Here is a 16643-nt window from a genome sequence, read left to right as displayed (position 1 = left end):
CCCGCGGATGTGGCTTTTCGAGGTTTGATATTAATCGGACGAGCAGTTCCCAAGTTACGGACATTTATCTTTTGACCAATATCTGCGAGAGAGGGGGACGGGAGAGGGGGGATGAGAGTGGGGGCGAGAGAGGAGGGGGAGAGAGGAAGGGCGAGACTAGGGGGATAGAGGGGGGCAAGAGAGGGGGAAGAGAGAGGGGGCAAGAGAGGGGAAGAGAGAGGGGGGCGAGAGAGGGGGCGAGAGAGGGGGGCGAGAGAGGGGGCGAGAGAGGGGGTGAGAGAGAGGGGGGATGAGAGTGGGGGGGCGAGAGAGAGGGGGGCGAGAGAGGGATGAGAGAGAGGTGCGAGAGAGGGCTGCACATACTGGCACTCACCTACGGGCACGCACCTACGGGCCCGCCCCTACGGGCCCGTACTAGTATATATAAATTTTCGCTTTAAAAATGTTTTTCTTTGCAACCGCTTGTCCGATTGAAGCAAAACTTTAAGTATAGGAGGGACTCCCTATGGAGAATATTTTATTGATAACCCTCATGTTACAAGTCACATGGTATGGCAGCTTTATGGAATTAAAGAAAAAAAAATTGGACATCTTCCTCTCTGAAACTGCTCAATGAAAAAAATGAAAATTGCCATGTCATCAACTCCCCATGTGGTATGCAGGGTGATAATGATGATGTCATCAGTGAAGTGGTATTTCAGCCATAATTGGTTGATTCAAAATCCTTATCCGAATAGTGGGAAACTTCATATATCTGATCGACGATCTGATGTGAGTGAATAATTAAATTGATGACATCATTGGTCACGTGGTCTGATGGCCATATTGGATGGAAAATATAAACGTTAAAAAATCTTCTTCTCCAGAACCACTTAACAAATTTATGCGAAACTGATCATCTCAGAAATGATCATCTCAGAAAGGTCAGTGGTCAGTGAGTTCTACCTCCTCCTTTCTGGTCATGTGCTATGCCCTTTCCGTGCTCTGATCCCCTCAATATTTCTCCAGAGTGCATCTTGGCTGCCAATAACCAACTTGTGGTGAAACTTGCCAAAATTCAGTCTCACTGCTCATCTCCACTAATTTGTTCCTCTTTTCTCTCACCTGTGGAACCAACTTCCTCAGTCTGTTCAATGTCATTACTCCCTGCAGGGCTTCAAGGTGGCTATTTACCACCACCCTCAGGTTATCTCACATGTACACTCATCCTTGTCTTTTTCGTCACATTTTTGTTTCATCCTCAGTTTTCGCTTCCTCTTCTTAATAAGTTTGAGCTCATATCCAACTTTCTCACCTCAAGTGACCCCTCCCCCTCCCCTTGCTTTCATTCTTCCTATTGTTCATGTGTTTCTCCTTTCCATTGTGTTATTCATGTTCTGTTCTGTGCTGTGTTCCAACCCTTCACCATGCCTCGATTTTTGTTTACAAAATTGTTTTTATTTGCAATATTAAATTGTGAAACAATTGCAAAAATCTCCCTTGCAGTACAAAAGACTCGCTTATGAGGGACCAAAAGCAGTCACCACATATGATACAAATATAGATTGTAATTACAATAATATTGGTCACGTAACATTATGACTGTGGTGGAAACATCAAAAATGTACCTTAATCTTGACAGAGCATCAGCACTGCAAAAACGGTCTCTTGGCTAGGGTGGGTAGATTGGGATTAGATTAGGTAGAATCTACCCAATGCTAGGTAGATGGGATTGCTTCCCAGCAGTCAATTTGGTCAGGAATTTGGAATTTGTTCAGGGTGCCCGTGATAACTCACGATTCTTCACTAAGGTCACCGTGGGATCTTTGTCATACAATGAGAACTACTAGCAAAAGGGCCCTGCAGCTTAACGTCCTCAAGGATGGTGCACATATTCATGCATCACCCTGTATGCAAAACACTAGGGTGACAATTTATAGCTGGATTAACATTCGCAACCCTCCGTGAGATAGCAAAGGTGATGAATTTTAAATTTTAGGCCAAAAAAAAGAAACCAAATCAAAGACCCTCAGCTTACCAAGAATATCGGTGCATGATCCAAGGTAACAATTCCCACCAAAAGTAATTCCGATTCTGATGTACCATACTCTGCTGCAGAGCGTCAGTGCTGCCGAAGCAGTTTCCTGGCAGGGAATACGCTAGCTGGTTTGCCATTGCTTTTCCAGCAGTAGTTATGGCAGGAATTTGGAACTTAGCCATGGTGCCAGCGATAGCTCACCAACTCTTCATGAAGGAAATTTTTAATGTCCACCAATTAATGCCAGCAGATGAGACACCCAGTTTAATGTCCATCCAAGGGACGGGAGGTATTGATGAATCACTCTGACTGTGAAACACCAGGATGATATTTTATTGCTGGGCTGAGATTCAAACCTAGACAGCTTAGATGTGAGTGTGCATACCTCTCGGCCATCCTGCCAGCCCACCAAAAGTAACAGATAAACTAAATAATAACCCTTATTCCACTCAACGTACTCAGCATATATTATGACGACTCGGTTATTGGGTCTCTGCAAGCATAGTCCGACTCCCAGTTCACATTGAAACAGCAGCAGCAGCAGCAACAACAACAACAGCAATTAAGCATCGTTTGGAAAATGTACACTTTGGGGGGAAATCGATGTTGAGGGTTTCGTCCTAGCGTACCATGGAAGCAAGGTGCATCATATGACTCCAAATGAACCACGTCTGCAAAAAGAAAAGACAAGAAAGGGAAAAGGATGTGGCTTCCTTCAAATAAATCACTGGGAAATTCACCAAAGTTGCTTTTCCTCAGTAAAGGAGCATTTTCTCTGTATAATGATGGAAAGCAAAGAATTCAGTGATAACCACATATCTTTCGTTTCATTTAAAGTAGCACATCGAGTAACTAACCGACCTCACAAAACAAATTATGTAGATACACATAAATTGGAAAACCAATCGTTGATAGGAAATGAAGAAAAGAATAAAAGCAGTGGAAGCAGCCTGACCAACGTCCCATTTATCACATGCTCCAGTGAATTACCTCCACAGCAGCGCAAAGCAGACGACCGCCACTTAAAACAGTGCACACCAACCATAGCGTGAAGTCTGACAGGCCGGTGGAGAACAGAAGCCCCGACTCAAGTCCATACAACCAGAGAGGAAGCAGATGAAGACCAGCGATGGCCAACATGCCTGGTGGCCGCTGAAATCCTGCACCAACAGAAGCACAGCTCAAAGTCAGGACAGTTGGTTAAATCCAGACCTAGACGGCCACAGGATGGTGTTCTAGGCCTGGATGCATGGCACAGACCACCATAGTTTCATGCATGTGGAATATATAAATGGCCTTTTAATGGTTACATTTATAAACTGATTCTAGCCGACGTATTGTCTTGTTTTGAACGAGAGAAAACACCCCTCTCCCAAAGCAGTTGTTAAATTTGTTTTGCCGATCTGACTCCTGAGAGGGATTCTCTCAAATCAAATAAGGAACCAGCTCCGATCAGGCCTGGCCACCCTGGTTCATAAAAGAGTGCTGACAGCCCAAGAATATGGGATTAAGTGGAGGCATTGAGACTACAAATACGAGTAGTAGTCGCTTCACAAAATGACAACCGAGGCTACAAACACACTGCATACACCAAGCGGTGCAATTTTGACCATGGACATTGTAGCGGCACTTCAAACGAGATTAGCAGCCTCCCTTACACTATAAAAGGCTGCATTTATGTACTTACCATCATCCATGACCATCCGCACCCAGTATGGAGCATCACCGTGCTTATGTTTCCAGTTATGTAAGAATGCACCATGCGTGCACACAAAGGTGGTCCATTCGAGCACCGAGACAAAGTAACCCCACTGCAAAACAAAAGTCACATGATCAACAACCTCTCCGCCTTTTTAAGATCCTTATGGATATTAGATTTACCTATTTATACACAGCCTCCAGTTCAAAACACATTTGTTTGGAAGATAAAAACTATTCAGGATGATTAAATGTGATATCCACGCACATGACTATTCAAAAATAAAAACAATCTCAAGTTACTGCAGATGGGACAACTTGGGTTGATGGTCTTTCCAATGAACGTCCATGGGGATGGACTCTGTCTGTCCACCTCCCCAACCAGATTTCTGTCAATGGTAAATCCTCTCTTCTGGATTTGGCTATGACCAACTTTCCACTTCCCCACCAATGTCTCCTGCAATTCCTATGATCATATGCTTGTCAGAGTCAACATTGCTCTGGCAATTCTCAGAGAGCCACCTCAGTGCCAAACAGAAATCACAATAGGTCGGGAGAAGGGCCGGAAGGATGGCCTGGAGGGATGTGTCCTCATCTCTGAGCTGTCTATCCTGGGTTTTAATCCCGACCAAACTATAAACCGGCATCCTGGTGTTTTGCAGGCAGGGCGAGGCATCAATGTGTGCGCTGTCCCTCAGATGGATGTTAAACGAGGAAACCTGTCTGCCAGCGTTACTTGGTGGACGTTAAAGATTCCACGGTGTCTTTCGCAAAGTGCAGGCGAGTTCTTACGGGCACCTTGAACAAATTACAAATTCCTTCCCTGACTTCCGGGAAGGCAATGGCAAACCATGCAGCATAACCCTTACCAAGAAAGTGCTTTGTCAGTACCAAAGCTCTGTAAAGAATATTATACAGATCATCTCTCTTCATCGGATCATGAGAGATGGGGTAAAATATTCTTCCTCTTCCCCTCCCATAATGCCGAACACTTAATTACAACTTCTCACAACCTACCCAATTCTACACCCCACCCCCACCCCAACCCCACCACCATATCAGCTTTCCCCTCCTTTCCAACTTTTATCCCTTATTGATATTTTCTTCTTTTTCTCATTTGTATTTCTAGATTTAAACCAGGGGTTCCCAACTTGTGGTACGCGTACCACAGGTGGTACATTTGGACTTTCTTGGTGGCACGCGGCGTGGCCGCGTGGTACGCGGCAGCGTGCTTTTTTAACGCAGTTTTTATTTTACTTCTCTCATGCAGCTTGTGCACAATAATTAAATTTATATCGAAAGCGGTTGTACACTGACAGCTGTTTGTTATCAGCCATTGTGCACAAGTCTTATTAATTATTAGGGTTGGGCATACAACCATACTTTTTTTGGAAGGAGTGTTTTTTATGGCCAAATTTCATGCTGATCACGAATCCTTTGAACTTTTTGACATATGATGATGTCTTCGGTTGGTAAAATGCAAAAATTCAAAATGGCCGCCAAATTTACCCATTTTCAGGTAAAAATTTGATAATTATGGCTTACTAGGGCATGTGATATGTCATTTCTTATGTTTTCAGGGCCGCTGATATCGAATATGAGGTCAAAACAGTGACACATGATGGCTGTATGGATTTATCGCTAAACATGGGTATTTTCGATGGAAAATACCCACTTTTCAATTTCAGAACGAATTTTGAATTGATTAATCAACTATATCCTTTGTTTTTGATGTTGTACGTTTTTCGTGTCATAAGACGTTACAGATAATCAACAGTGATGTCTGCTGAGACTTCTAGTGTAAGAAGCATGGAGGTCCAGTGACTCCTATTTCCCTTGACTCTCTTGAGAGAATTAATGAATCACAACTACTCAAGGAAATAGGCTACCTTAGATCGACAGTGGCGCCCAATATACGCCAGAAGCGTAGAGTGAAATGTACCGACGGAACAAAAACTTTCACGTTTGAGAAGTTCAGTGTAGACGAACTGAAAACATCTATCAGAAATGCTCTCAAACCAGAGGACAATGTTTCTGTCTATGTCGATATATTGCTGAAAAAAGTACTTTGAATGTTTAGGAGATGTTGATGTGATAATTAACGTAGTAGTTTACGTAAATTTGTGATATCTTAATTTGATTCTTTGAAATTATGGTCACGCTCACATTTTTGTACTGATTTTATCGCAATATGCATCGTGGGGCAGTCTGGTTGACCTGTACGAGTTTAAAAGTATCATTATCGATATCAGCGACCCTGAAAACATAAGAAATGACATATTACATGCCCTAGTAAGCCATAATTATCAAATTTTACCTGAAAAGTGGGTAAATTTGGTGGCCATTTTGTTTCTTTGCATTTTACCAACCTAAGACATCATCCTAGGTCAAAAATTTCAACGGATTCGTGATCAGTGTGAAAAATAGCCATAAAAAAAACACTCCTTTCAACGGGACAACAGAGAAAAAGTTGATGTGTGCCCAACCCTATTATTATTCGTTTTGTCTCTACATGCCACACTGTTATCATTGCTTATTGCCTGGCTTATTGTTACCATTATTGTTCACCAGCATCATGCCAATGCAAAAATATTCGGAGAGTTATCTCAAGTTAGGCTTCACTTTCATCCAAAAAGGTGAATTAGAAGCTCCACAGTGTGTAATTTGTGGAAAAGTTCTCGGCAATCAATCTATGAAGCCAAGTCTATTGAAGCGCCATTTTGATTCTGTTCATCCTGAACACAGCGACAAGGACCATAATTTTTTTCGTCGGAAGGAAAATGCCATGAAAAGAGCACGCTTCGACGGCAGCAGCAGTTTTCAACAGCAGTCCACGGCAGCCGTAAAGGCATCCTACTTAGTTGCACTGCGAATTGCAGAACAGAAAAAACCTCACACCGTCGGTGAAAGCCTCATCCTTCCCGCCACAAAGGATATCGTACGTCTCATGCTGGGAGAACAAAGCGCCAAGAAGCTCAATTCTCTTTCGTTGTCAAACAACACAGTTCAGAGGCGCATTGAAGAAATGTCAACCAATATTCGTGACCAGGTGGTGGCAGAAATCAAGGCATCTCCATGCGGATTTTCTATGCAATTGGATGAGTCAACTGACGTGGCAAATTGTGCCCAACTGTTAGCGTTCGTTCGGTACATGCATAAAGCCAAGTTCAAGGATGAAATACTATTTTGCCGCCCGCTTAAAACCACAACGAAAGCAAAGGACATTTTCGAAGAGGTGTCTTCAGTCTTTGATCAAGTTGGGCTGTCATGGGTTGACCTGAAAGGCTGTACTACAGATGGTGTTCCAGCTATGTTGGGGTGCAGATCAGGTTTCCAAACGCTTGTGAAGGCAGTTGCTCCTGAAGTGCGCGGCCTACACTGTACGATCCATCGCCACGCACTCGCAGCCAAGCCACTCCCCAAGCCATTGACTGACGTTCTCTCAACCATGTTCAAAATTGTGAACCATGTGAAATCCCAGGCTCTCAATTCGCGACTTTTCAAGAAACTTTGCGAGGATTTCGACTCCGACCATGGAGTTCTCTTATTCCACACTGAGGTGAGATGGTTATCCCGTGGAAATATGGCGGAGCGCGTGTTTGAACTGCGAGCTGAGCTTCGTGAATTCTTCGAAAACGATGGAAAAACAAAGACTGTCGATTGCGTCGCTGCTTTGAACGACCTCGACTGGGCATTGCACCCGGCTTATTTGGTCGACATTTTCTCTCAGTTAAACGCCCTGAACAAGTCTCTTCAGGGGACTGGCGCGACTATCATTGACTTCATAGACAAGGTCAAGGGATTTCAGGAAAAACTCCGTCTGTGGAAGACGAATGTCGAAGCGGGAGTGGTGGTCATGTTTTCTTGCACGGCCGATATTCTTCAGAAGCATGAAAAGAATCCCACAAGGGAGTTCATACAACTGGTAAAAGATCACCTCACTTATTTGGATAAGGAATTAAATTCCTATTTTCCGGATCTAAAGGAACTGGATCTAAAAATGATTCGCAACCCATTTGGCATGAATGCATTGGATTTGCCACCTGGAACAGGACTGCAGGAAAGCTTGATTGATCTCCAGAACGACTCCACAGCCCGAGATCAGTTTGACGAGATGAATCTTGCGGACTTCTGGTGTGGAATGTTGGGGTCTTACCCTAAGCTAGCTGCCCTGGCTGTTCATTCGCTCATAGTATTCCCATCTACATGGCTGTGTGAAGCTGGGTTCTCGTCAGTCGTTATTCTAAAAACAAAACAAAGATCCCTACTGGATGTTGAACATGATGTTCGGTGCGCTTTATCCAAAACGAAGCCTGACATCGACCTGCTTGTGAGCAAGAAGCAGGCTCAACCATCCCATTGACTGGACATTTTACACAATCAAATAGGTACTTACTGTATCATTCTTTTGTTCAGATCAGATTGCTCAATGTCATAGATGTGAATTGTTAGTATTGTTAAACTCCCCATTGTCGTATCTGTATCGCAAATAAACACTATTTTAGGTGAATTTTGGTACAGTGGTACTCGGTGGGACCACAAACATGTGAAATGGTACCCCAGTAAAAAAAAAAGGTTGGGAACCCCTGATTTAAACCCTCTGTGTACCCACCGTTTGTGTATGGAACATGTAGTTGGGCACAGAATGATAATTAATGAAAGGATGAAGAGTTGAATAATGGGATGATGATTATGGGATTATACACAACATCTGCTCCGTTTTAATTAACCAGCGGGCACCCCCGCCCTACAGACAGTGGTACCCCTGTCGGCCCACAGAAAACGGAGGACTGCTTCGTGTCCAGGGAGTCAAAGTAACATAAAATTGACAAGGATAGCAACGCGATCAATAAAGTAATCACCAGGATGAGTTACAAGGTGAGGAAAGTGTGTGATAAAGAAGCCGCACCGTAATCACTGCTGTGAGAGGTGAGGAAACACGAGGTGAGGAAAGCATGTGATTTGCCGCACCACCTAGAATCCGAGATGGACCGTTGTTTGCTGACGGGGATAGTGACGATAACAATAGACACAAATAAAGATGTTGGGAAAAATGGTCACCCCCATTTGTCAGTGTCACGACCAATCAACACGTGAATAATGATGCTGGGAAAAATCGTCACACCCATCTGGTCAGAGCCACGACCAATCAACGAGTGAAGGGAAACCAGAGTTGGTGTCAAAGCCACCCAATGCTCGCCTGTTTATACATTTATCGTTTTTAAAAGACGAGTCTAATAATTAATATTTTTTATAAAGCATTGCAATGAAGTATAATTATAAAGCAATATATGTATTTGTATATTGTAATCAGTAACAAGAGCGCAAGTGAGCACAATATACGTCCTAACAAGAAGGTATATACAGTATTGTGCTACGACATGGAAAACAGCATCCTGGTTGCCATGGCAACCACTTTAGATGACGACCGTATGTCACTACACAACTTTCTACAGTCTGTACCTATGTACCAAATATGAAACGTGAAAGTTGAAAACTTTGGGAGTTAAAGTGCGGACAGGAACGGATAGAAAACAGCATCCCGGTTGCCATGGCAACCACTTTAGATGACGAACGTATGTCGCGACACACCGTCTCCACAATATGTACCTATGTTACAAATATGAAACGTGAAATTTGAAAACTTTGGGAGTTAGAGTGCGGACAGGAATGGATGGAAAACAGCATCCCGGTTGCCATGGCAACCACTTTAGATGACGAAGGTATGTCGTGACATAACGGCTCCACGGTCTGTACCTATGTACTAAATGTGAAAGTTGAAAACTTTGGGAGTTAGAGTGCGGACAGGAACGGACGGACAGACAGACAGACAGACAGACAGACGGACGACCGGTATCGCATAATACGCCCCGATATATATATATATATATATACATACATATACGGTTGGAAATCACTTAAAATATGTAGAAATGCAAAAAAAAAAAAATCTCAATTTTTTTTTTTGGGGGGGGGAGGGTTGGAAATCACTTAAAACATGTAGAAATGCAAAAAAAAAAAAAATTCGGGGGGGGACCAAGTCCAAAATCTAATGGCATGATCCTGGGACCATACCTACCCCCCCCCCCCCACCAAGTTTCGTCTAAATCCTAATCACTTAAAACATGTAGAAATGCAAAAAAAAAGAAATCGAAATTTTGTTGAAAAAAAAGTTGCAAAAATTTTTTTTCTCTAACAATTTTGTTTGGGGGGGGGTTGGAAATCACTTAAAACATGGAGAAATGCAAAAAAAAAACATTTCTCTTACAATTTTTTTTTGGGGGGGGGGACCAAGTCCAAAATCTAATGGCATGATTCCTTGGACCATACTTAACCCCCCCCCCCCCACCAGGTTACGTCGAAATCCGTCGAGGAGTTTTTCCGTAATACTGTTCACAAACAAACAAACAAACAGAAAGGGGTGAAAACAGTAACCTCCGATCTTCGATGGCGGAGGTTAAAAATAACTTGCATCAAAAAATTTCACATTTTCACGCTCACGCTCACGCTCACACCGGGGGTATCGCTATAGCTCTCTGTTCTTCGAACAGGCGAGCTAAAAAACAAGCCTGGTGTTGGCTTTACGGTTAAGGTGGCTGGCTTAAGATCTCACGGCCTTAAGTTCGAGACCCTGCCAGCCGTTGAATTAACGGCAGGTGCGGGTGGCTCAGCCTGTCATCCTTCTGAGATCACCGAAATGAGTACTAGTATACTGGAAATAGAGGGCACTGCATCAGTAGTACAGGCACAACCCCAGAATTTGATGCAACCAGCAGCCATAGACTGCACACAATCGCGAAAGGGAAAAATGGGCACACCCAATTTGTCAGTGAATTGCGACCAATCGATGAATGAATATTGCTGACATAGCTACAGCCACACAACCTTGATTTATTATCGTCAAGAGGTATCCAAGTAGACACTGCAATCCAAAAGTTCTTTTGATACCAAAAACTCCATACTTGGGCCATCAAAAGCCTCCATTCTCAGGTTCCTGTGTGAATGTGCACAACTAGTTGCAGAACTGATCAAGTGCGTGCATTTTCAGCTGCATTCTAACCTGGAACAGACCAGTCCACAGGAGGCCACGTCCAAGGTTGTCCAAAAAGATGTCAAAGAAAGCCCCAAATGCCGATGTCTGTGAAAGTCTCCTTGCCACGGCTCCATCCACAGCTGTAAATAAGTAATTTTAGATGTAATAGAAAAGGATAGAATAGAATCTTTCACCATTGGAGCAGTCGACATATTAATGCACAACAAAAACTCAGACAATTATCAAAGAGGGAGTAACACATTTGCATGATGTTCGCCAGCTTTATGAGTACATGCTGTGTATCCCAGGCGTGACCAGCAGGATAATGAAGAGGTATGCACACTCATGCTTGAGCTGTCGAGCCTGGGTTTGAATCCCGACCCAGCTGTAAACTGTCACATTGGTGTTTTGCCTGAAGGGCGAGGCATCAATGTGTGTGCCGTCCCTCAGGTGGACATTGCACTGGGTGACATATCTTTCAGCATTATTAGGTGGACGTTAAAGATCACACTGTGTCCTTAACGAAGAGTGGGTGAGTTATTGCTGCCACCTTCAGTTGAAGAACCGGCCTGGCCAGCCTCATCCAGGTAATGATCACACATATGCCTCATCCAGGTAATGATGGATTGTAAAAACGATTCTTTCAGCTGCACAAAATTCCAATGGGAAATTATTTTTAATTATAAGCAGCCATCAGTGTTTAATTCTGATTCTCCAGTCAAGTAACAGGAGAGAGTAGATTCATATTTGCATGGTGTTTCGCTAGAAAACCACAATGAACTCGAAATCTCTTTTGCGAGAGCAAATGTCCCATTGGGGGTAACCGGGGCATTGGGTCGAGAGAAAGATTGCTTGTTTCAGACAGTGATACAGTTTTACAAAACCATGATTGAAGAACACCTATAATTGTTGCAACCTGCATTATACGAAATTTAAACACTTTTAACGGTTTGTATTTTTCAAAATGCATCAAGGATGCAACTGCCCATGACAAGCTTGAATCCACTAACTGGGAAAGATAATAATAACTAGAATGTCACTCAGTGGAGCACATACCTCTGCCAGACTGAACAGCTTACGTTTTGTATTCCACTGATAGGCCAGATCTAGCTAGATCCGGTCATGAACCAAAATCGAATCGGCTTGCTCATGTCACCTTCCCAACTGATCCACTAAGTTTTGTCATAACCCATCCACAACTTTTTGAAATATCTTGTAAGATACAGTATCGTTCTTGGCCCTATCTCTCCATTGTGTAGAATCACTGAAAGATTCTTTTTTTTAATTCTCAGATCTGGATTCGGTTTCGGATCTTCACCAAAATCCAATTCGTCCTTGTCACACACCCAACCTGTCTGTCCACCAAGTTTCGGTCAAATCTGTCTGTAACTTTTTGATATATTGTGCTCACAGAAAGACAGACAGACAGACAGACAAACAAACAGGGGTGAAAACATAACCTCCATCCATCGTCGGTGGTGAACGCAACTAATACTTTCCTGACCATGTTGTACAAACATTTGAAAGCTTCATCTCGTGAGGTGCAGGTATTGCAGTTTTACCATCCAGAATTGCAAAGATGGAGTAGAAAAGGACAAAAGCAATAGGAGATTTGAAGGAGAACCAGGCAAGCAACAGGCAAACAAGCCTGACGTAACCTGGAAAGCAAACAAAATGAATAATTATTGCAAACTCTGGAGAGGGAGATCAAACCAAAGATATATTTTTTGCATTCGTAAGCAAACATGGGCGTTACAAACAGTAAGACAATAACCGTGCAGAAACTTCTTCAAACGAGGTCATAATTTGCCACATTTTGGAGGTGAACCGTGTTGGAGAGCATCACCATGATCAACCTGCCTCTTCACTGTGAGGGTGGAAGTCCTACATAGTACCCAAGGCATGCTCTACCTGACGAGGCAAAATCACGTGTCATCTGCACCCACATTATGGCAGAAGATTGTCCCTTAGATAAATGTCTGATCCGGTTCCTCTGGTGTTTGCTTCAGACAGATTTGGGTTGCCACGAGATTCAATGCTCACATGACGCATTTCAGAAGATTCTATGCTTTGTACTTGCACTGGGAACCTATTAGATATTTCTCAAAGACGGTGGCATTTCACACAAGTTCCAAAATCATGTCATTTTTCATGGGCTTGGCCATGCTGATGCAAACCAAATTGTTAGTATCCTTTCTGGAGAACTTCATTTTAGCATCCAGAATGGTGGCCCATATTGAGGTATTAATTGGGTCACACGATCAAGATCGAGTTATTGAGACATTAGTAAACCATCAAGCAGGATGATGCTTAAAGCAGTCACAAAAAAATAACCCGGGGTGCACCACGGCAATGATGGGCCAAATGGCTGCATTTCCTTCTTTGAGGTCGGACAGGATTGTGCAATGACTACTTACACTCGGCGTAGTCCCATGATGACTGTGGATCCTTTGCATATTAATTTCCCTTCTGCATATGGAATATAAATATGCAATTGATTTAATTCCCGACAGATAATTCGCCTTCAAACACGATGTGGAAGCGTCGAGGCATAGGCCAAGCTTCGCCCCTTTCCCAGACAAGGGATGCTCGATCAGCCAGAGCTGTTATTTTTTTTTTGTTTTAACATCGATTTGATTAAGAATTGCAAATTTCTTTTAGGACATTGACCTAGCGTGTGCTACAATTTATTTATTTATTTATTGAAATTTGCTCTACACAAGGCTGAGAGTCACTAAATGTGTACAGATACAAAAAAAAAAACAAAGAAGAAAAGAATAACGATCAAAGATGAAGGAGGTAGTAATTCATATTATTCTTGAAAGAAAATGGATCATACGATGTGGGGAAGCACGTGACCGAGCTGTTAGACCGAGCATCATCCTAATTGATGTAGCACGTGGAAAAAAAAATCAACTTGCATAGCTCTTCGTTCTTCACCTCGGTATGGCCAGAATGTACAGGTGTGAAATGGTGGCAAGCCGAGTCCCTCAACCAAAGCCACTGACAGAAGGTACCAAGTTGGAAAGAGCAATAGAGCGATTACCATTCAAGTATCTGTAAAACAAACATAGCAACAGACCTACGGTGTGAAAGTGCTTGGAGAGACGAGCCGAGCTCCACTCCAACCAATTGACTCCACGCTTCTGGAGCCTGTCTAATATGGACAGATGACAAGCTGGTGTTCTAGCTCAAATGTAGCAACAGTACTCCATCAGTGGGTGTATAGTTGTGTTATACAAACAGAGGATAGCATCCGGACATAGATATTTCTGGGCTCGATAGAGACAACCAACTTGTATAGAAGTACTCTTTGCAATACCTAACATATACGTCTCCTCGCTGAGATTAGGGGAGATATCAAGACCAAGTAGGCACAGGTCTGATGCTTCCAGTAAGATCAATGGATCCATGTGCACAGGAGGAAAAGACCCGTCTCGAGAACGAGCCAGGGACAGCAATTTAGTCTTCTTGGCTTTGAAGGTTTCCAGCCAATCGTGACCCTACTTCAACACGGTCTCTAAATCATTGTCCAGTGAGGCACAAACCTCACTACGAGAAGTTGTACTTGAATTAGGGGATACACAGTAGAGTGGAATCATCGGCAAACATGGTGAGCTGGGATGAAATGTTATCAGACAAGTCATTGATGTATAACAGAAAAAGAGTATAACTAAGAACAGAACCCTGAGGAACACCAGAATTTACAGAGCAAATAAGGGATGAATGACCATCAAGGACCACCTTCAACTTTTGGTTAGAAAGGAAAGGAAAAATGATGGACAACATTCCACCCAACAAACCATATGACTGAAGCTTGTAGAGTAGTCCGTTGTGACACCTTATCAAAGGCCTTACGAATATCCAAAGCAACAAAACGGGTCTCACCCCTAAAATCTAAGGCCCTGTAAAAATGATCACTAATTCGGGAGAGTAAGTCGCCAGTCGACCTGGAATGGAAAAAGCCAAACTGACAATCAGTAAGAAGTTCATTGTCCTCAAGGTGACTAAGAAGCTTATGATTGATAAAACATTCAAAGATCTTAGAAATCACAGGAATATGACTAATGAGACGATAATTAGTAGCCAGAGAATGGTCACCGACTCCCTTAAAAGCAGGGACAATGGAAACCACTTTCCACAATGAGGGAAACACTGAATCGGCCAAGCACGTATTATGTAGCTTGGCTAGAATTGGTGCAAGTTCAGGGCAACAACACCTTTGCAATACAACTACAGGAATCCCATCAGGACCAGTAGTATTTGAAGCATTAAAAGAATGAATAATTCTGGCAACATTCTTAGGAGTGGCAAGGGGGACATAAATAACCTTAACTGTGCGAAATGGAAAAACATGAAGGGAATGTCCATAATCGTTAAGTGAGGAATTCGAGGAAAATTTCTCTGCAAGAAGATTGGCCCTATCCAAAGGGGAGGTAAGAACCTCATGACTGAAAGAGGAGGTATGGAGCACTTGTTGTGGTTAAGAACACTGTTGGCAATTCACCAGAAGTCTCTCGAGCCAAGCCGCTGAGTCGTAATAGAACCAGCAACAGAGTCTGCATATTGCTGCTTGGCATCCCCAAAAACTCTCTTACAGTGATTAGTAGCTTCACAAAATGGACACTTTGAATCAAAGCTCCCCAACAAATGATACTGCTTGAAAAGACGGCTATGATGAGCAATTGCTGCCACGCAAGCAGGTGTGAACCAGGGTTGAGAATGAGCTTTTATCTGATAGGTATGTGAAGGAATATAATTCTAAATTCCCATGTGAATCCATTGGGATATTTCCTCAGTAGCCAAATCCAGACCCAGTCTGAAAGCAGATGCCCATGACACATCAGCCAGAAAAGAATGAAATCTGTCCCATCAGCAAAATGTGGAAGAGCAAATTTCAGGGAAATACGTGACTTTCAAAAAGACGTAATCCACCCCAGAATGCTTGGTGTGCATGCACAGAAACTTGCATGATTTGGGAGAAAGAAAAAACTGTATTGTATAGCACGTAAACGGAATAAGGATTGTTCCCCAAAATGGATCACAAAGCTCTCAAAGAAATCGATAATACTTGGAAAAGTACCAGAGATAAAAGGCTGTACCTCTGCATAACAAAAGACTTGGAGAACTTTCTCAGATTGCTGAACAGCAGCTACTCAGAGTACAGACTCCTGAACATGTGGGTCAGTGCAAGGCCTGAGTGGACCAGGTGTGTGCTACACAAACCCGTGATGGATCGCACCAGTGAATGGCCTGTGCATCTGGATTAGGTGCTTCTTTACACTGATGGGAGGGATATGTCTGGGGCTTTTGAATGTACAGGGTAGGTTTAAAATGATACTTACTACGAATCATTTTGGGAGAGGGGAGGCCAATGCTGCGGGAGCTGTGAGGGCTGTAATAAATATAGTTTGTTTGGTTCTGGGGCAACAAGGGAAATTATATGGTTTTATTTTTGAACCATTGTTATATTTTTCAATCCCTTCTCACCAGCCTCTCATTCCTTTTGTTAGATATTTCATTTTTCCATTTTTTTTCAAATATAGCATTTACCTCACACTCGCCTCCAAGCTGTCCAGCCTGGGATCAAATCTTATAAACTGCCATCCCAGGGTCTCACAGGCAGGACGATTCATCAATGCGTGTGCCATCCCTCGGATCAACGTTAAACTGGTGTCCCATCTATCGGCATTAATTGGTGAACGTTAAAGATCCCATGGTGTCCTTCGTGAAAAGTAGGCGAGCTATCACCGGCATCATGGCCAAATTCCTAATTCCTGCTGGGGAGGCAATGGCAAACCACCCAGTATAGATCTTTTTTTTCCATACAATGTCGAAGCTAGTATAAAAGCTAAAATAACTCTTGCTCAGGAAGCTGCTTTGGCAGCACCGACG

General features: G+C 43.0%; 1 protein-coding gene across 8 annotated transcripts in view; it reads right to left on the bottom strand.

The window, feature by feature from the left end:
• Positions 1-307: 307 nt before the first annotated feature.
• The window catches only part of LOC147009869 (CDP-diacylglycerol--inositol 3-phosphatidyltransferase-like), a 33847-nt gene continuing 17511 nt past the window's right edge, over positions 308-16643 (bottom strand). For 3 of the 8 annotated variants that reach the window (XM_085861553.1, XM_085861555.1, XM_085861554.1), the window contains 4 exons: positions 10776-12406; positions 3705-3828; positions 3060-3177; positions 308-2688 (listed from right to left, as the gene is read on the bottom strand). In XM_085861553.1, coding sequence (XP_085717679.1) covers positions 2486-2688; positions 3060-3177; positions 3705-3828; positions 10776-10960 — 630 coding nt within the window. In that variant the 5' untranslated portion in view covers positions 10961-12406 and the 3' untranslated portion in view covers positions 308-2485. Of the gene's footprint in view, positions 2689-3007; positions 3178-3704; positions 3829-10775; positions 12407-13688; positions 13806-16643 lie in introns of those variants that run through there. The other 5 variants (XM_085861552.1, XM_085861556.1, XM_085861558.1 and 2 more) reach the window with 5 other exon arrangements.

The sequence above is a fragment of the Eptatretus burgeri genome, chromosome 17, assembly GCF_056783735.1.
Source record: "Eptatretus burgeri isolate ZD-2024b chromosome 17, Ebu_testis_v1, whole genome shotgun sequence".
Classification (NCBI taxonomy): Eukaryota; Metazoa; Chordata; class Myxini; order Myxiniformes; family Myxinidae; genus Eptatretus; species Eptatretus burgeri.
The sequence above is the reverse complement of the archived record's forward strand: the minus strand, read 5'-3'. Positions and strand labels throughout refer to the sequence as shown.